Source organism: Calonectris borealis, chromosome W, assembly GCF_964195595.1.
Source record: "Calonectris borealis chromosome W, bCalBor7.hap1.2, whole genome shotgun sequence".
In the NCBI taxonomy this organism is placed as follows: Eukaryota; Metazoa; Chordata; class Aves; order Procellariiformes; family Procellariidae; genus Calonectris; species Calonectris borealis.
In genome coordinates, this window is record NC_134351.1 from 2,117,712 (window position 1) to 2,138,805 (window position 21,094).

The window sequence follows — 21,094 nt, forward strand, 5'->3', positions numbered from 1 at the left end:
CCGCTCCCGCCGCGGCTCGCCTGCCAGGGGGCGGCTGAGGGTCGCTCCCGCCGCCCGCCTGTCAGGGGCCGGTGGGAGGACGGGGCCGGTCTCCGCACGCCGCCGCCCGCCTGTCAGGGGGGTGAGGCCGGTGCCCTCTCGCCATGGCCCGCCTGTCAGGGGGGTGAGGCCGGTGTCTTCTCGCCATGGCCCGCCTGTCAGGGGGGTGAGGCCGGTCCCCTCCCGCGGTGGCCCGCCTGTCGGGGGGGTGAGGCCGGTCCCCTCCCGCGGTGGCCCGCCTGTCGGGGGGGTGAGGCCGGTCCCCTCCCGCGGTGGCCCGCCTGTCGGGGGGGGGTGAGGCCGGTCCCCTCCCGCGGTGGCCCGCCTGTCGGGGGGGGGTGAGGCCGGTCCCCTCCCGCGGTGGCCCGCCTGTCGGGGGGGGGTGAGGCCGGTCCCCTCCCGCCGTGGCCCGCCTGTCGGGGGGGGGTGAGGCCGGTCCCCTCCCGCCGTGGCCCGCCTGTCGGGGGGGGGTGAGGCCGGTCCCCTCCCGCCGTGGCCCGCCTGTCGGGGGGGGTGAGGCCGGTCCCCTCCCGCCGTGGCCCGCCTGTCAGGGGGGTGAGGCCGGTCCCCTCCCGCCGCCTCCAGTCAGGGGCCGCTGGGTGGTCGGGGCCCGTCCCCTCCCGCCGCCGCCCGCCTGACAGGGGCCGTTGGCGGGAGCGGCCCTCACGGCCACGCTGAGGAGAGCGCCGGGAGAGGAGGGGGCGGACGGGCGTCTCTCCTCGGGCAGCGCCCCGAGGCAGCCCAGCCCCGGGGGCGGCGGTAGGGATCGGTTGGCCGCCGCCTGCGGGGGCCGTGGGCGCAGGACAGCGGCTGGCGGCGTGGGGGGCCTCGGGGAGAGGCACCCGCAGGGCGGGCTGGAGGCCAGGCCCCCCCCGCCGGAGCTCCTCCTGCCGCCTGTGCAGGAGCCCCGGGCAGCCAGCCGTGCCCCTCGCCCGGGAGGAGCCGCCAGCTGTCTGTTAGCGATGCTCCATGGTTCCCTGCCACCACCGGGCGACTGGCAGCGCCGGGCTGGCTGACTGTAGGGCTGACAGCTGGGCAGCCGGGGAGCTATCAGGGCTTGTAAGGAGCCCCTCAGCCCGGTTTTCCCCTGGGAGAGGAGTGCTAGTGCTGCTGCACGCTGGCCGGTGACAACCCAGCCGAACCTAGCTTTTCAGCAGAGCAGGATCAGCCTAAAGAGAACGCCCCCCTGCATTTAAACTAAGTCAGAGTTGCCATCATCTGTGCCCAAGACGTCCTACCAAAATAGTTAGGTCGTTGGCGGGGGACACACGCACCACACTGAATTAATTAGGAAGCTTACCATTAGTAACAACGGTTGAAATTTCAGCAAAGTTAAAAGCATGTGAAAATTGGAGAAGTCTTGCCACTGTTAAATGTTCTCATTATTACTGCACAGGTTGTAGTAAAACCAAGAGAAGCAACAGCAACCTAATTTTGTTTCACCCTCCTGCTTGCTTTCAGAAACTGAAAAGATAGTTCTTTTCTCGAAGCAGAAATCAAATAAATTCTGAAGTCTTGCTCTTAGGCCATGCTTCTGTAAGTCCAGCCTGCTGCACAGCAGAGGAAGCTATCTTCTGCAACGGCTAACCTCTTACCCACAGCACCTCTATTTATAGCTCTATATGCATCTGATGAGCCACACCTGAAACCTCTCCCTAACATCGCTGTTTCTGAGCAGGCCTAGCAGTCTCCTTTTGTTGCAATGAATGGACTCAGTCTTTCTGCTGCCCAGCTGGAGGAGTGAGAAGTCATGCTTGCTCCCTCTCAGATACCAGCTAATGGAAAAGTGGGTTTCTGTCAGTGTTGTATATGACATCATTTGACCCATCATATGTTGCTGCTGAAGAAAATTAAACGCCTGACAAATGGATCACTAGATGTGGAGGAGGAATGTTGATTTTTGTGAGCTTTTTGAATGAATCCGATTGAAAACTTTTTTAGACCAGTTCTGGTTTTGTCTTACCGCCTTTGTCTGACTTGCGCTCCCAACCGTATGCTAATATTGCGGCAGATGATTGGGTAGCATCTGGCATCACTGTCTATCTCTTCGCATCTGGCTTTCCTTTCTGCGGTGCTGCCTCGTGAAGCCTGTCTGAACAATTGCACTTGAGTCTACAACCTGAATCCTGTTTTCTGGATGGGTCCTGGTTTTCTGCAGATCGCTAAACTGAACTTTCTGCATACAATTATTCTTTCCAGAATTAAATGCCAGACTCTTCTCAAGCCAGACAGTCACTGCTGACTATGTTGGAATGTATTTAATGTAGAAAGCCCAAGTAACTTCAACTGTTTGCTCAGAATGACCTGTTTTAAAGACACTTGAGTTTAGCCACGTTTGTCCCATCAGAATATAGGAGTATTGCGGTTTATGTATTACAGATCCTTAATTAAACTATGAAAACATGGGAGAAATGCAGTAAGTTCTAGCTTTTCCAGGTTTTAGTTTTTGCTTTGCAAAGAATGATATGTAACCTCATTAAGGCACCTTAGTTAGCTGACTAAAAACCTGAGGTTTATGTTTTTATGATTTCTTAAGGCTAGAAAAAAACCAAAAAGGGATTGAACAAAGCTTCATTTACTGTGATGGTCTAAATAATAATAGTAATTAAGAACAACTCTTGCAAGATTAATACATGTTGCAATCTACCTTATTTGCATTTAGAAACTTGCTTGTTTCAGAACTGCTTTATGGTATTTTAACATGTCACGCTTTAGGAAGATGTGAACCAGTTGCTCAGGTAAAGTAAAATATTTCCAGTAGTTTCTGGTAGGATGTTTTTTGCCCCTCTTCACATATATCCATGAATCTTCTGACCTTTGTGATTATCATAAAAAAGCTATTAAAAGAGGGGTGTGGTGGAAATACTTCACAAATACTGAACTAGATCAAAACACAGCTCTTGAGGTTAGCCCCTTCTGTGTAATGATCTGAGCCTTCATCCTTCAGATTTTGCCGCTGCTGTTGCCTAAAACCCTGTTAAGAAACTCTTTAACACAATTTTTGTTGAAGATGCAAGACTGTAATCTGCTCATCACTGACTCTAGAATTCTGTCTTTTTAATGTGGGAAAGTGGTAGGAATAAATGTTTCAAATTTTAGGATGCCTTCCAGCATGGTTAGCAGTGATGCAGATCTTCTGCCAAACAACCGCAAAATTGAAACTAAAAACTTACCAGGCGACTCATAGCTTAGAGTTTGTTGATTTCACTACAGATTACAGGTTTGGAAAAATAAGTAGTCATTTATGTCTAGAGAAATAACTTCTGTTTGGTAACAGGACTACTTCTGCACAACCAAAGTGAAACAAATAAAAAATGTTTTTATGGCTGCAGGCAGGACTGGCATAGGAAATTTATCTTTCTTTTTTTCCCCCTTTTCATTCTCTTATAGCTATGAGGCAGATTTCAGCACTGCTATATTTAAAACAAATGAAAATCTGTTTTGATCCAGTAAGTAGAGCAGGCCAAATACATTCAAAAGAATTATGTCACTCTAGCTCTGTTGGGGAAAAAAAAAAAGGAATGTTAATAAATGCTACGTTGTTAAAATATGTAGTTGGGTACAAAGTGGGTTTTGGTTTGTGTGCTTTATACAGACTAATATTCCCTAAAAGCCTGCATCGTCAGGATTTGGCATGTCCACTTAAAGAGCAATACCACACTTTTTTGGCAACTGTAGGACAATGATGAAAATGTATATTGCATTTTAAGTTTGTACATCTTCAGAATAATTCACTTAAACTTTCAATTGCTTAATTTTATACAAACAGTCAGAAGAAATAGATTTCCATGTGTGTCTTGATTTGAGCGTAGTAGGCTTGCACAGGTGACACCAGAGGCCTGGCTTGGCTTGCAGAATCCTTGTTAATGGTGATGGAGAAAAATCTAATTCTTCTGGAGCCGAGTTTGAGGGAGGAGAGGATTACTATATTTAGTAATATAAACTTACTTGATCTAGGGAATAGTGCATTAAAAATCATGATACTGAATGTAGGACACATGCAAAACCAGCACACCGTTCTCAGAGTAAATGCTTGTTTTAGACTTTAATCCACACATTAGGTAACTTCCTGGAAGATTGTACGTGCAATAGGTCTGGTGTGTGGTGCCTGTAGCTCGAGTGCAAATTGTAGTGAATACAGATGTTCTGTCTCAAGAGCAAGGAATATTCACAGTGGCAATGATACAGATTAAAGTCAAGAATTACCATGGTGCTGAGACAAAACAGTGTTCTTTGGAATCATTTTGAGATACGTAGCAACTGCCAGGAATATAGGTCATCTTTTCTAGTTCAAAGAAGGTAGGAATTTTCTTAATGACTGTCTTGCCCATACAATAAAGTGAACTTACAGCAAAGGCGAGCTGGGAAGTAAGTTTTGTTCATCCTCAAGAAGAGTAAGTCCTCTTTCTGAATGGCTTGTCTGTCTTTGCTACGAAGTCCTTTATAATGCCCTCTCCATATCTGCAGAGTGATAATCTGAGAGTATTCTTTCACTTTCTCTATAGACAGGATATTACATTTGAGGCTATACATCTGATTTTTTGTTTTAAACCAAGCTGCTGTGCTTGTATGAACCGTATTTCCAATTTGTCGTAACTGTTGTTATCTTTTTGTAATCAAAGTTATCTGAGAAACTGTACCTACACAAAGAGCATTTTTTAAGTGACTCTCCTAGTATTAACCTATTTAAGGCCTAATACTGTAGTAAATTGGCATCATGTTTTTTTTTAAGTACTATTTATTCAGTGTATTATGAGGTAGGGGGTGCTGCTGTCCTGTCAAAAGACTCAGTCATGCTTCCAAAGTCCTGCAAAAGTCTGAGTAAAGTGGGAATTTTGAACATGATTATCTCTGCTTCTGCTTTCTTTACCCCTTCTTTTTGCCGGTAAAATCCCTTTAGTGTGTATAACCCCCTAGAGCGTTTACCTGATGAAAAATGTTTCTTAAACTCTGGCATGAAATTACTTCTTTCATAGCAGCAGCAAGTTAATATTCTGTTTTGATGCATTTGTTCTTCGTGGGAAAAAAGCAAGCAAGAACTACTCTACTTTTTTCTAGTTGAGATTAAAAAAGCCATGTAGTTGACACCACTTTCAGTGGATTCTAATGGGCTGTTAAGTTTAACTACAAAAGCTTTTCCAGTATAGGTGTACCCACGGGGCAAACAGACACCCCTTTGAACTTTGTTTTGTGGTTTGACAGTAAGATAAATGCCGGAGAGTTTCCAGTGACAGTAGGATTAGTTTAATTCTGTGCTTTTTATTTTGCCTTCTTTTTTTTTTTTTGGGGGGGGGGGGGAGACCTTTACCTTTATCTTTACAAGCGAGCAAGTCATGACTTCCTGATGCTCAGTTGTGCTTATGTTGTACATAGGCTTATTAGTTTTTTGTTTCCAAAGGTAACTAGAGCATAGAACAAGTCCTGATAGCGAGGTCTAAATTTTGAGAATGTACTTCCCCTTCTGTGCAAGAAAAAAATTGCTGCCATTAGTTGCTTGTTAGTTTCTTAGTGCTGCTCCTATTGTATCTTTTTTTCTGCAGTGCACACACTTCAGGGGCTGGCCTTCATTGAGGAGAATTTTCAGTTGCCATCTTGTTCTTCTCATCTCTTCTGAAAGTCCGCATCTTTTCTCCTTCACTGCGCATAACTGCTTTTCTAAACTTAGATGAAAACCAACACAAGGCCAATGATAATAACAAACAAGTTAACCCAAGTTTTCTTGTGTAGGCTTTCTCTGATCATCTTTAGGTTTTAGTTTGAATATTTTGGCTGCCTTTTGTTTTGCCTGTTGGAAGGAGAATGTAAAAAAGAAGTTTAAGTGGAATGGGTGTTATTTTGTGTTTCTATGGCTCAATTACTTGCATTGATCTCTGAAATTGCATGGTAACAATCTCTCCTATTTAAGTTTGGGGCAGCATCGGGAATGCTGGTTGAACCATGCTGCCTAATAGGGTCTTAGTATGTAAAATAAATTTATTTTCTTTATAGGGTGAATTCGTCCCTGTACTGAATGATAATAATGATTATTACAAGTCATAGTGGTAACTGACTTCATTTTACGAGGGCACAATGAATCAGTCCTCTGTCCCAGCAAAGGAGCTTATCACGTTCTTTAGGAAACAGAAATAGATTCTGATAAATGAATCCAAAATATTTCCATAAATAGAAGATTAAATAACAATCTAGAAATTAACCCTTTACAGTTTATTGGTGTCAATTGCTATTGGTGATTTAGTGTGGTGGTATAAACTATATGTACTATTGTGTAAAAAATATATTTTTGTTGCAAGAGAAGTTAGATACTGAATGCTGAACTCCTTTGAAGGCATGAAAATGTATTATGTTATGCCATTCATGTGGTGACTTCTTTACCGAATCTTTGAACGTCTAGGAGCGTGTGTTTGAATATTTGCAAACAAATCTTTGAGGAAAGATATCTCCACAATTGCAGAGCAGTTTTGATACCGTGGTGAGCAAATCTGTCATATTCCCTTAGAGGTCAGCTGCCTAGGAGGCTTTAGTCAGCAGCTGTCCAATATTAGGTTCCCTTATACATAAGATCAAACAACTAATTTTATTGTTGTTTTCTGTGGTCTTATTTACTATTACATCGTGAAATGCTCGGATATATTTTCAATCTCCTTACTTTCCTGGGCTTCATTCCCAACCTATGGAAGGGAGTGATTGGTAGAAATACTTTGCCTTGCTCTGCCTCTGTTAGGTAGCCAAATTAAGATATCTTTAATCTGAATTGCCTTTTCAAAAGTGTTTAGCATTTTTCTTCCTCTTCATTGGTGTGTGGCTCTAGGTCAGACTACAGCCTGCCAGATGGGACCCTGAGAAAACAGGAACTGTGCAGCTGTTGGCCACCTTGGGATAGGTGGCGTGACTGGTTTGTTTAGACTGACCCTGCAGCTGTAGTAGAGGGTGTAAATACTAAATTAAGGGAATGAATTGTAGTTTTAATAGCCATGAGATCACACCTTCTCTTTCTTCAGTTTCTTATCATTTTAGTTACTGCTGCAAAACTGTGAAGCTTGAGCTGCTTTGAAACGCAAGACGGTTTAAACTTGGAAAAGACAGCATGGTTTTCCCTGTTATCATCTGCTGCTGGAGCATCTAGCTTGCTGTAGTTGAAATTTTCCTCCAAAATCTGTTTGATGGGGAGGGCCAGCAAGCAAAAACTCAAAATAAAAAAAAAGCAAGTTTGCCAAAATTTTTTTGAAAGCAACCAAACCCAGAATATGTATGCCAACAAGATTATTGTTTTGATAAGCCACACTACTATCTTGCCTGTAAACTTGCTGTGCATTTTGCACTGGGCAGGGGGCCGGATAGGCTAGTATCAAGTAGGTTTTGCTGTATGATAAAATTCAAGGTAACTTCCTTGTACGTTAATTAGCTTGCTTTACTGCTTCACAGGAAACATCTGAAAAGGGTCTTTATTAAAAAAGTTCCTTGCAAGCTCATTATAATCACCTTCAGCCCACTAAGAGCTTCAATTTGTATAGTATGTGAATTTGCACAAGCGTATAGCTGGAGGTGAAGGGCTGTGTTCTTAATTTAATCTTGTATAAAGTGATCTGAGCCTTGATAATGTCATTGAAAGAATAGTTTTTAGATGTTGTTGCATGTCACCTTTTTGAGGTGTGCTGGTTTTTGTTAATTGGTTATGTCAAAAAACATACGGTGTTTAATTTGACAGGATAAAGTTTAAGTGCTGATACGCATGTCGGCTATGGTAGAACTAAGTCTCTCAGGTGCACTAAATACAGTATTTCTATTTGGAAAAAAACCCCAGAAACTTCTAACTGAAGTTAACAAATTTTTTAAAAAGCTATAGAAAGTTAACTGTCTTCAGGTAGGACTAAATATTTGTAACTTTTTTAGTTAATGCTTATAAAAATAACAGTCTTACAACAATCTATTGTTGAAATTCTATGTGGAGATATTCCCGTGTAATCCCACATTGATCTTGCAATTCTAAATTGTCTCAATGTTGGGTCACGCTGCAATTTAGTCAGACCAGAGGCTCCGCTATGTCACGGCATCCTGAAAGAATGCTTTCACTTGCTTCTTGTTGCATGAAAGAAGTCAGTGTAAAATTAATGAATGTGCAGAACATGTAGATGAGGGCAAATTTTACTGGTTTCTCCCATATCTGTCTAATGTTTCCTTAAAATAATGTAGTGGTCCATGCTTCTGACTTTTGTAGCAGTTGAAATTTTGGAGTATGTGAACTTAGAGCAATGCATTTTAAAAATCTTCTGCAGCAAGTGTGACTTCGAAGTCTGAACTTTCTTCAACATCCCTTTCAGTTTGACTTCTAAGATACCTCCAGAGTATCATCCTCAGAGAGAAGAAAGCTTAATACCTCTCCTTCTGCCTTTCTTTTCTACTCAAAACAAAGTTTGATCTTAAACTTGGTTTTAACACCTTTAGGGGAAAAAAAAAAAAAAAGAACATGCTGTTTCTTAGTTTCAATCAAGATGTGTAAGTAGCAGGCTTTTATGTAGACATATTGGTTTAAATAGGTTCTATAACCTCACTCTTTCCATTAGTGCATACTAATTATTTAATAGATGTTCAAATAAAATCTCTGCAAATAGGCCTTTTATTTGACTTTTACCTCATGGAGCTTTCTCTGCAGGTAAGAGAAAGCTTTGCAGCAGGTTAGAGATTGATGATAATCTGGGAAGGATTCAGAAATTAAGGCATTACTTTAGTGGTTTGACAGCCTACACTTTCAGAGTAGAAAATGGAAACAACTACAGGACTGATAGTGAAAAAATGAATATAAGTGAAAACTAATATAGGTGGGGTGGAAATAAAGTTTTGTGTTTATTCAAATCCTTCCAGCTTGTGTATTCATCTCCATCTTAGAACAGGGGGAAGGTCTGACATAAGAAATGATGAGTCTGGACAGCATTAGAAAAAATTGCAGCCTTGAAACTGAGTGGAAGGCCAGTGGGTATTTTGTTTGCCAGCTACTGAGGTTGAACCGGAAGGCTTACAGAGCATGTACTTTCGCCAGTATTTTGACATCATATGAACTTGTTGAAACTCTGAAATGAAGAACAATTAAGGATAGGGGCTTTCGTGGAAAATGGAATCAAATGAAATGTAGTTTCATAGTAGAATTCACTAGATTTTAGAGTTTGTGCCAAAACAATGTTCCGAAGTAAGCAGAAGGAATGCTACTCAATCTGTTGGACTTCAGTGAACTGCACTTTCAGTTGTGTGTCGTTAGATTTCCTTGAAGCTGGAGAACAGAAAATACTACAGGTTTTGTAAAATGGTTAAGGTATGGGGGGAAGAGGAGACAGTAATAAATGATAAAGCAAGGGCTTCTTGGTTGTCGTCAGCTACTATTGGAGTTGCATGGATGATATTCTTGGCTGTTATTAATGTCTGTTAACTTGGATGCACAAGCAGGGTGTGCTATGCATCATGAGCAAGTTTCATACCTGGGACATCATCAGAACAAGTAAGGATCAGAAAATAATCGGAGAAATTGGATGACTTCAAAGATAAGGGGATGATTTAGGATGAAAATAATAAGGAATAGAAGACTATGTACTTACAGACTAAGAAAAAGAATTTCTGCTTTTTGTCAGAGGGCAGATGGTTGATTCGCCACTTGGAAGGAAAAGGTGCGTTGGCAGTGGGATGTAGTGGGATGCAGAGGAGTGACATACTTTTGTGGTGACAGGGAGGTGCTGTGGTCACTCTGTGCTGACTGGAGGCAGCAACATCTGGAAAAGGAGTAGGATGATAAGAATGAATGGTGGAATAAGGGAAATGTAAAAAAGTTCAGAATATGTACTTAGTTGAAACGGCAACCAAAGCTAAGGCGGACAGACTCCTCTCTGCCTGCCTTTTCTGTTTGCTCTTGTCACATCAGGTCAAGGACAGATAAAGCAAGTCTATCATCCTTCACACCAATGTGGGAAAACATGGAAGCAAAAGCTATGGGACAGAATGTCAAACACTTTTTAGTAAAAAAATGCCTATTTTCAGTTGCTTCTTTTTTGTCTTGGATTATTTTTTAATTTGTATATTTTTTATTTTTATTTTTTAATCTCGGCACAAAAATGCAGTTTTTCTTAATACTGAAATTAAGGTGAAACTAGATATTTTGCTAATGGATTGCAGTCTGTCCCTGCTAAGAGTTTCACCGTTAACTTAAATGGTAGATTTTGTGCTGTGGATTGAAGTAGCCTTTAATACCTACTGATGATCTGTGCAGATACTAATATGGAATATTGGATCACGTGCTTTGATTTGCTTTTGGATTACTGAACAAAACAAACAAACAAACAAGACCCCCAAAATGTTAGATGTGTAAATAATAGAATTTAAGAATGTTGGATGCACTTACAAAGTTTGCTTTTATTTGTGAAATCTGTTTTCAGAGTTCTACAGGAAGAATTTTTAGTGAAGCTAGGCTGATAACTGCTCACTGCTGGAATTTTGGATTCCTTCGAGGTGTATGTGAAGCATTTCTCTGCAAGGAACCTGAAGAGGAAAGCTAGTAAAAAGAGTGCTGTCTTCATGACACAGTCTGTTAGCTTCTTAAAGAACAATAGAAGATGGTGATATGGGAAAAATGAAAGATAGCGTGTTTCATCTTTGGTACCAAAATTAGGATATAATGGAAGAAGATGTAGGATGTCACCTTTCTATATCCTTTTAATAGTTACTTAGCTATGGGCTAAAATGACCGACTGTATACAGGTTTTAATTTTAAAAAAAGCGTCTGGAACAGGGAATAGTAACAGCGACTTCAGGGTTTGCTTAATAGTCATTGTTTTCTCCTTTTCATTCAGTGTTTTATGTTCATTGGAAAAGCTGGGAAAGCAATTCATAACAGGAGGCTTTATTCAGTAAATTCAGCCCTTCCAGTCCGTTAGGAAACAGGGACATTTAGGTAGGCAGCCAGCAATTCTTCACAAGGTTTTATCCTGAACTTTTCTTATAGGTGCCTGAATAGGAATGAAAGACAATAGGTCAGATTATTTTAACAGCAAACTTACTTGCCCCACAAAAGACTTGCTCTGTCTCTGACCTTCAGTGTGGAATTTTTCCTACTATTAACAAGCCAGGGTGTTAATCTCCACTATCTAAAATAAAACTGATGTTGTGTTTAGTTTGGCTTATAGCATAGCTTCAATTCTTGGTTTACGAGCAGTAGAAAAGACTTCTGTGGTGGCGTGTGTGTGTACGTATGTGTGGTGGGTTTTTTTTTGCCTCCCACACCCATCCTTGAGGAGGTTAGCTTCAGATTGTGATCTGTTTTAAGTCTTTTTCTCCCACCCTTTACCTCTTGTTAATTATGTCTTTCCATATTTCTGGATTCACTTAAATGACTTTGAAAAATGTTTGGCTTAATTAGCTATTTTTCCCAGAATTCAATACGTATTCTTCTGTGGGAAAGTTCTTGCCTCAAGGTGTTTTTAAGTTTAAAAAAAAAAAAAAAGAAAACACTTTGGAAAAGTGAAGAAAACAAAAATCTTCAGTGGTTTTCTACAGAAAGGAAGTGGCATGAAAAACTCTCTGAGCTCAGTTCTGGGTCTCAGTAGTCAGGAGGATTTTGACACTTGGCTTGTTTCGTTGGATAGAAATTTGCATTAGACTGAGGGACTGTTGACTTACATGATGAGTATTTAGCCATTTTCACGGCTATCTATACGGAGAGGCTATCACAAACTGGTGTTGCAGTATGAGTTTTACATAGCAGTTCTTGATTTTCTGCCGAGCTTTTAAGTCTGGGGGCAGCACCAATGTCCCTTACAGTGAAATGAGCTATATAGCTTCTTGTCAGTAAGGTGCTTATTAGCAATGACTTGCACACAGGGCACGCAGACTAGTTAGTAATTCTAGAGGAATCCCCAGTGAGGTTGGTGAAAGTATGCATGGATTAAATGTGTGTTTAGTGCAGACAGTATGCACTATGTATGTGACTGTGTTTGGGATGCTTGAGAACAAAGTAGAGGTGAGGGGATAGAAAGTTCTGTGATGTAAAGATTGGTAGACATACCACTTCCTCGGGGTAGCTGGAAAGTGGATATTTGCTGATGTTACTCAAAAACATCAGCTGGGATTTTGGGGTAATAATTCCATAATTCCAAATGAGGACGATTTAAATAACTTCCCTACAACTGATTTCATTTGTTATGGTGGGACCTATATACACAATTGCAGCTTTGGACCTGTTTCATATTCTGCATCATCTTGCTTGCTGCTTGCTTGCTTGTTGCTCAGTTACTTACCTGGCTTTGCTCACCAGTCTTAGTGACTGAATAACTAAGAGATGTCACGTCACCTCAAATCCTAGTTCTGCGCATCTGTTTAATGCCTTGCTGTTTGATAGCTGAGAAGGGTTGCTGTTGAGTCTAGGTTGGCCTTAGCTAGCAATCAGTTTAAACCTTGCATTCGGTCTTTAATTCGTGCAGAGAGGGTCCCGCACTTGGCCACAGTCTGAGAGTTATACTTCTTATACTGGAGTTTGGTTTAGCTGTACTGCCAACCCAGCTTCCCAAGGTGTAGTGTATCCTAGCGTCCAACAGCCTGACATAAAAATTAAATCCCGTGCAAAGGATGGGTGCGCATGTGCAGAGGTTGGGCAGGTATACCATCACTAATCAACATCAATGAACATGCCACGTGGAATAAAGATAATGGAAACTTTTTAGATATTTAACAAGGCATAAAACCTGTTATAAGAAGTCAAGGTTGTATCCTCTTGTACAACAAAACATACTAAAGTGTTTTCTTCTTTTTAGTCCAAGTGGTAAGAAGTTCAGAAGCAAGCCTCAGTTGGCAAGATACCTGGGAAACACTGTTGATCTCAGCAGTTTTGACTTCAGAACGGGAAAGATGATGCCCAGTAAATTGCAGAAGAACAAACAGAGACTAAGGAATGATTCTCTCAATCAAAATAAGGTTTGTTAGTAAATACTGTGTTTAAGGATATCCTAAGAATTTCCTTTCCTGTAGTTCATTTAGCAATTTCTTTTCTGCTTAAAGCAGCCGGCTTCTAAGATGTACATGTATGTTTAATTTTTAGTGGTGGTAGAGACAAATTTATAAATAGAAGGAATACTCTGCTACTACCAAGAAAATATCAAGGTGAGATTAAGTATGAATCAAAAGTTTGAGTAATTCAGGAGTTGGCTTGGGACTAAGAACCTCAGTGCTAGTCATCTACCTGAATAATATTCTAAATGGGAAAAGTTAGGACTGTTGACACCAGGAGATTCTCCTGTGCAACGCTTCAAATTGCTATGTTCATCTTCCTGTTCTGAGATGAAATAGTTCACATTTTTAATGTGTGCAATATGTGCCAGGAAGCTTGTTTTCTGAGGCAAATGTATTTATCTGTACAAATCTGGATGTCTGTGTACAACTATGTAGCTTAACAAGGCCAAGTGTTTTTCTGTTTAAGATTGGGCCTTTCTCAATTGATCTGATTGTTCTCTTATTGTCTATTTCTTTTTGAACAACAGTGAATAGTGAAGAAAATGTGTATGGTAGATAAAAAATAAAAGGCTGAAGCGTGCAGAAGTGAAATAACTGATGTAGCACATAGGGACATGACAATTTAGCTGACTCTCAGGTAGTATGTTCCTGGAAAAACTTTAGAAACCTCATACAACAGTTTGAAAGGATTTCTGTAACAACCTGCAATGTTTTCTTTTTAAAGTGTTTTATTCTTCAGGATTTCATAACTTACAGTAGTGTATGAAAATATCTAAGAAGTTATAGCTCTGTCTTGTGCACTGATGTTTTTTGTCATCTGCCGTTCGTAATGCATGAACCACACATTTCATGCTGATTTCTTTTTATCTAAAGCATGTGTTCAAATTATTTAATATTTTCTTCCCGCAGATATGAGCTTTCAGATAATACAACATTTGGGGTAGTCCAAGGAAAGATTTTGGTTAGGCTTTTTCCATCAGCAGAAATTACAAAATTTGATATATAAAATCTAGATGAGTCTGTGCTCGCTTTGTATTCCTATGATCTTAGATTACTTGAATGTTGCTCACAGTAGCTCTGTTAAATACAAGATTAGAAAAAAATGCTTTTTTTTTAGGTAAATAACATTTATTATTTCTAAGTGACCGAATCTGTAACTCATGAGCTTTCAAGAATTTCTGCAGTATTCCTGTGACGGTTAAAAATGCGATCTCAACTTATTCGTGAAGTCTATGTTTTCTTCCACAGGCACTGAAAGAGATTGGTTGTGGTCGTCTTCTAGTCCGCCTTGCAGCTATGCTGCTGGGGGGCCATAAAAGACAGACTTGCATAGGCAAGTTTGTGTATAAACTTGCTCATATTTTATGGGTTGTTTGGTTTTGTACAAACAATTTACCAGAAATGTTTCTAAATTCTTTGGCTCCCCTTATGGTTCAAGAAGGAATATCAAAATATACTTGAGTCTCCTTTCTCGGACATGTCTAGGCAGTTAGATCTACGCAGCTGGTGGATGGAAATGCTGTCTTGCCATACTTCTAACTTTTGAGATTCTCATCATTAGCAGACTAGAACTCAATGTCAATACTAATGCCACCTAGCTTAAAATGGAACTGAGGCTAGTATATGCTAATGAATGCTCTTCGTTTTGTGATGTTAATGTACAACAGTGTAAATGACATGGAAATATTCTTCTAGCAAAATACTTATCTCCAATCTTAGCGTTGTGCGTTCTTACTGACCTTTCAGTCTTGGCAATAAAGGCATATGTTTGATAGGTTTATTTATGGTAGAGCTGCAGAAGAACTTTTGCTTCAACCTATACTAATCTTGCCATTGTTTTCTGTGTAACCATTTTTACATTTCACTTGCAAATTGAGTTACTTTATTTATTTGAAGCGCTTTTGAAGAGACAATGAAATGAGGATACAATTGAATATGAATCCAGTAGATACAGCGTACTGCTGTGCTTATAAAAATATGCTTATCAATTCTTTCTATTGAAAAGAAAACATAATAGAGACTACTAGTTAAACATGCTGTCTGGTTATAAGTGACTTCTTAGGTTAAAGGATTTGAAAGACCTGGAAATACATTGCTGAGTTTTTAAAATGTTTTTATGTCTGAGATACATTGGTGCTTCTGGAAATACATGTCTTTGGAAAGGTAGTGGACTGAAATTATTTTGGAAACTGTTGTTGGAGCATAAAATACTCCTAATGAGTAAAAATGAGCGGGGAACATTGACATTTCTGCTAACTGACACATTGCTATAGTTCCCAGAGTAGGAAGAGATTTTGTTTTGTGATAGTCAAGCAATGTAAAAGTCCACAATATGTCTGTGTTTCTGAAAGCTGAAGTTTTGTAGGTGTGCCTAAAACTGAATATTGTGAGCTTAATCGCCATCTGAAATGAAGTAATCTGTCTCTGACCATTTGAAATATGTAGGTAGTGTCTTCTATCTGGAAAGCTCAAAAGAGCTTTCTGTCCCTCAGGAGAGGTATTGGTTGTGGGAATCTTTGTTACTTATTTCTATTAGGATGTACTGGAAGCTTTTCCTTTGTCATGAATAAATCTTTTGTATGACTGGCTTATGATTTGTTGTGAAACAGAGTTGCTTCCTGTTAACGTGATAATTTTTTTTCCCTGTACGTCTGAAGATCTGCAGGTGCTGGAGATGGGTGAGCTTAGCAAATTTCTGTACTGAAGAGTTTATTTCTGTTGTTCAAAACTCGGTGCCACAAATGAGCGACTGTTTATTTAGGATGAGATCAGAAAGCCCCTTCTATGATTAGAAAGGAACTAAAGTGTGGAAGTAGTAAGATTATAATTACAGTACTTAGGAATTGCTCTGTTCTTAGTTTAAACAGTTTATTCTAATGACCATTTTCTAGTATGTAGCCTTGATAAAATCTGTATGGAACATCTAACCCTTGAACTTGTATTTCCTGCATAGTTTATAACTCATCAGGATTTTGCTTTAATTCTGGGGGCCATATCATTAATGTAGCTGAATTTTCTTAATTTGTCACACTGCCTGAAGATATCTCTCTTTTCATTTTTCTAAGTTTAATGGATTTATTTTTTAACTTCTCTGTAAGTCACATTACCGGCCAAAAGGAACCTGTAAATATTTTTCATGAACTTGAAACGAAGACCTTTGTTCTAGAAATGTTTGCTAAACCAGATTTATTCCCCATATGGCAGATGGCTCTGTAATATTATTGGTTCTGTCAGTTTTAATAGCTATTTTACCACTAATACTGATGCTACTGCACAGAATGCCCTGGGAGCATGGACTTCAAAGGTTCAAATACTACTTTGAACTTGATGTCACAAGATCAGGGAATGTGAAGCTTGTAGGATAGGCAAGGTCTGTCAAGGTTCTGGTGTGAATTAAGTTATGTGGTGTGAAGAAAGTTCATTGTCAAAATACTTTGTGCAAATTTAAGTACATGCTATTACTGTCTAGCTCTGGTTGGTGATTCTGTGCTCATAAGAGATGCTTTAATTATATATGAAAATACATATTATACATGAAAAAGTCCAGCATTAGACTTACTATTGTCATCATCAGTGGGGGAAAAAAATAGAGTCCATAACCAGTATCCACCATGCAAAGCACAGGCTAAAAGCAATGACCAAAGTATCTGAAAGTATTTCTCTAGTGGACTGGGACTACCTGGGTAAAACATGAGGAGAAGACTGATGTCTAGATTTACTTATAAGCTTAGATTCTCACTTTTGCTTTGTATAAAAAGGTCTTACAACTTCCATGCTAATTGAATGGTAATCTCTCTGGTTGGTTAAAACTATTAAGTGTAATCAGGCAGAAGTACTCGTGCTCTGTTGCCGTTTGCTCTGGCCATGGAAACCCTGGTCCCAGTTAGACAAGAATCAACAGTGTGTTAGGGATGGAGCTGAAGATGTGCTGCTTTTCCCATTTGAAACCAGTAATATTGCAAGACATGGAGACTGGTTAGTTTCTGGCTGTAAGTTTATAAACCAGAAATGATAAGTGCCTGAATTTCTGAGGAAAACCTCCACTGGAATTTGTGGGTTTAGCCTTATTACATTTTAATGAGTTAACTGCTACCTGGAAATGATGAAGAAAGGGGACCTATAAAATAACAAGGTATATTTAAAGGAGTGGTAGGAATAGAGACCTGTTATCAGAATCGCTTCCATTGAAAAGAACAGATTTCTAGAACTCTTTCAGAGCTAACTTATAAATGAGTGTATGAATTGAGTCACCCTCCAATGAATAGTTAAGAATATGCATAGTACTCTTGATAAATCACCTTCTTTGCCATCTGCATGAAAAATTGAGGCCTGATATTTTAAAATGATCCCTTCATTTAGGTTATGTTCAGATGCCTAGATAAATATGAAGCGTTGTTCTGTTGCTCCGTCCTATCAATTACGTTCCTTAGAACTACATGGAGGAATTCCTGATTTTTTCTACCAGGAAGGATCTAATACCACCATGTCATCCTGGAGGGGCTATAGAAAGAGGCTCTTCCCTTGCCTGTCCCCCCACCCAACAGATGAATCAAATGGTTGGATAGGAGCAGCCAATATAATAACCATTGTAGTGTGTAAGGATGTATTTTGGGATTAAGTGGCTTGCCTGTAGAATGATCTTCATAATGAAAATTACTTTCTGTAGAGTGCAGAGATTATATTCTCTTTATTGCTAGTTTATAGGTTATGCACTGTACACGTATATGAAGAATGACCTTACACTCCCTTTCTCATCAGCCGTCCACCTTGCAATAACAGAGGTATGCTAAAATACAGAACATTCTGATGATGGAGGAACTATCCTGTCAGATTGCTCTAGCAAAGCTCTAAAAGAGGGATACGTACTTTTAAAATAAGAATTTAGTCTGAGACAGATGCAGGGAAGAGAAGTCTTATTGCTTAATAAGCCTAAGCCTCTCGCCATATTTTTAATTTCATTTTTATACAGATCATTACAGAATATCTATAGTTAGTATTCTGACTTTCATCATCTGGAATTCCAGAGTGTTCAGCTTAGGAACGAACGATTTTTAAACAAGAATGTGCTCTCTGGTTCTTAACATAGTCTCTTTTATGAAGTTGTGTAGTCCAAACTGTATAATCTAAATATGGAGGATTTGAAGATTGAGATTTAATTCCCATTTCTAAGCCCAAGAGATTGCTTTTTGTCACAAAATTAGGAGTCTAAGTAAATCCTAATGAAAAACTCTTTTAACATGATTCTTGGATAGAGTCTAGTATTTATGTTCATTGTGTAACTTTTGAGCTATGATCTCACAGCCAATTATAAAACTTCTGAGATCTGAAATATTACATAACAACTTAGTTTTCTTCCTTTTGAATGAGTAGAATTAAACTTCTAAAAAGCAAAAATTTAACCATTTCTCTTTGTCAGAAACTAGATATGGCTATTAATGTGTTGAAAATATGTATCATGGGATATTTATTTTCAGTGTCTGTCTTGTGTGGTTATAATCACGTCTTCTCAGTCACACCTTTGTATTCTTGGGGAAAAAAAAAGTAATTATTTCAGTTGCTAAGAAAAATACCAGACAAAATGCAAGAGCAGAAAAGAAAGTATGTCTTCAGGACTTGGAAGAAATGGGATTACAAACAAAAAGCTGTAAGGTGCTGTTCTGTTGGCACAGCACTTCAAACTGGCAGTCTGCTTTTGGATAGAGAGACAGATTTAGAAAAGCTGGAATGGTGTGCAGGTGATGGTATATCTTTTTCTTTCTTCATCAGTCTTGGGGGGTTATGGGAGAAGTCCATTCCCCCCCCCCTCCTTCCCCCCCAAATACTTCTGGGGTTGTTGCTATAGAGAGGGGTTCTCGAAGCACCTAAGGGTTTGATGTGTGACAAGATACTATTGGTGAAGTTATATCTGATGCCTGGGAATCATCAGTTCACAAACCTGATAAAAACTAGCTTTGCCAAAAGACTTTGTTAAAGTTTTAATTTCATTCCAGAACAAATTACTGCACTTAATTAAGAATTGTTTGAGTAGGAATTGCTTAGGAAATTTGTGACCAAAGTTATGTAGGACGTTGCTGTTCTTTAAGACGTGGAACTCTATAAACTGTTGGTTTCGAACATATTTTCATGAAGCTTTGGAGATTTCATTTTGACATCTGATGGTGAAAGCTGTCTCTTTTCAGAATGTAAGTCACTTGCACAATTAACATATGCATTTTAACAAAAGAAAAGATGGACTCGCAAGCAGTTTGAGTCTTCCCAAGAGGGTGAAAATGTGTGGAACCAGTTAAGTGTAACGTTTTTTTTTCTTTAAAATGGATGACTGCAAAGGTTAGTTAAGTACAGCATTTAAAGGAAATCTTTACTCAAAAAAGAGACTCCTCCTTTTGCACATCAGTAGAAGAGGGTGAATCCAACATTAATTTGTGTAATTTTTCTGTATAATTTTTGTTAATTCACTGTTTTTCTTTTTTTAACAGGGAAAACCAGACTTAAATACAACTTTACCAATCAGACAAACTGCATCAATTTTCAAACAACCAGTCACCAAAGTTACCAATCATCCCAGTAATAAAGTAAGATCTGATCCACAGCGAGTGACAGAACAGCCACGACAGGTAAGAATTAGTCTGTTCCCATTGTTACTGCTCAGAAAGTTGAAACAAGCTGAAAATGTGCTTGTTTTCAGCTGTGCTTCAATTACAGATGAGCATTCCTATCTTGAAGGTTACTTACAGAAATGTGTGTAATACATACAATTTTTAAAAAAATATAGAAATAATAGTTCATATGGAAATTAATTTTTCTTAATCCAAAACTTCATTCATATTTGATTACCATATTCCTCTTGAAATTCATATATCTGCTGTACTGCCACAATTGGACATCAAATATAAAAAAAAAAGTCACATGCCACTTCTTAATAGAAGTTTAAAAAATACACTGTTATCATCAAGAAGTAATATATCTCTTTTATATAGAAGAACTTTGTGGAAAATCAATAAAAAATTGTATTTTAAATCCCTCTTTTTTCACTATAATACTGCTATAAAGACAAAACACAGTAACATAAACTCATCTTACAAGTTCTCCTTTAGCTGCTTTTCTTTATATCAGTGACAGATCGCCTGTTCACACAATGCTTTTTTGGTTTTGTTTTTTATGGGGAGGAGGGAGCTGAGAAGAAACAGAAATCTACTTGATGAACAAATGATCGGCTAGATAATGTAGTGTATATTGGATTGAGGTATTGTTTTTAAGTCTGACTTGTTATTTTTTGAGTCATAGCATCAAATTGAAACACCTTATTCTATCTTAGGCAGGGATGAGAAGAAAATGCAGAGGCATGTTCAAATTTTTGTACACTCATATGTCACTAACTTTTAACAACATATCCTTTGAAACTCAAGCTGTCTCTAATATTGCACTCTCAAACATCTTGAATGCTGTTCTTGTAAGAAATAACATAAGGAATTTAGACTCTGCATCCTCTAAATTCAGGTGAGAAAGAAAAAGAAGAAATATCGAGCCGTATTGGATCATCTTGTTGAGATGTCTTTTAGCAAGATTTGAAGGCCTCAGCTAACCTCACTGTTGGTCCCATGAAGTTCAACAGGGGCCATGTAAGTGTATCACATTCAGATCTAAAAGATGCATAATTGCATGTGTCTATTGATTCTCTTCACATTCTTTGGGTTTTCCTTTTGAACTACTACACTTTGTGTGTCAGGAATTTCCTTTTGGTCATGTCTGCTGAACAGTAATAATCACCAAAGCATATGAAAGTTATGGCACCTTTGTGGCAAGAGAAATGGATATCTGGCAATTCATATCTTGATGGATTCCAAACCCTTTCATGCTTGCCTATTTCCTCCCTGTCTTCTTTCTTCCAGAATGTTTTCTTCAAATACATAGTGACTGAAATCTTTGGGAATGCATCCCTTGTCTTTTGAGAATGACTATCCAGTAAAGATTTGCAGAATAGGCTATTTTCAAACCTACCCAAGAAATCTTTGCCTCCTTAAGATAGGTTCTAACAGATTAAGCTATAGCAAGGTCTTCAAGAAATCATCATCTG

General features: G+C 39.3%; 1 protein-coding gene across 1 annotated transcript in view; it reads left to right on the plus strand.

The window, feature by feature from the left end:
• Positions 1–21,094, plus strand: part of LOC142074921 (methyl-CpG-binding domain protein 2) — a 41,690-nt gene that overhangs the window by 650 nt on the left and 19,946 nt on the right. Inside the window, exons 2-3 of the mRNA XM_075135927.1 lie at positions 12,825–12,984; positions 19,497–19,634. Of these exons, the coding sequence (XP_074992028.1) occupies positions 12,825–12,984; positions 19,497–19,634 (298 nt within the window). The remainder of the gene's footprint in view (positions 1–12,824; positions 12,985–19,496; positions 19,635–21,094) is intronic.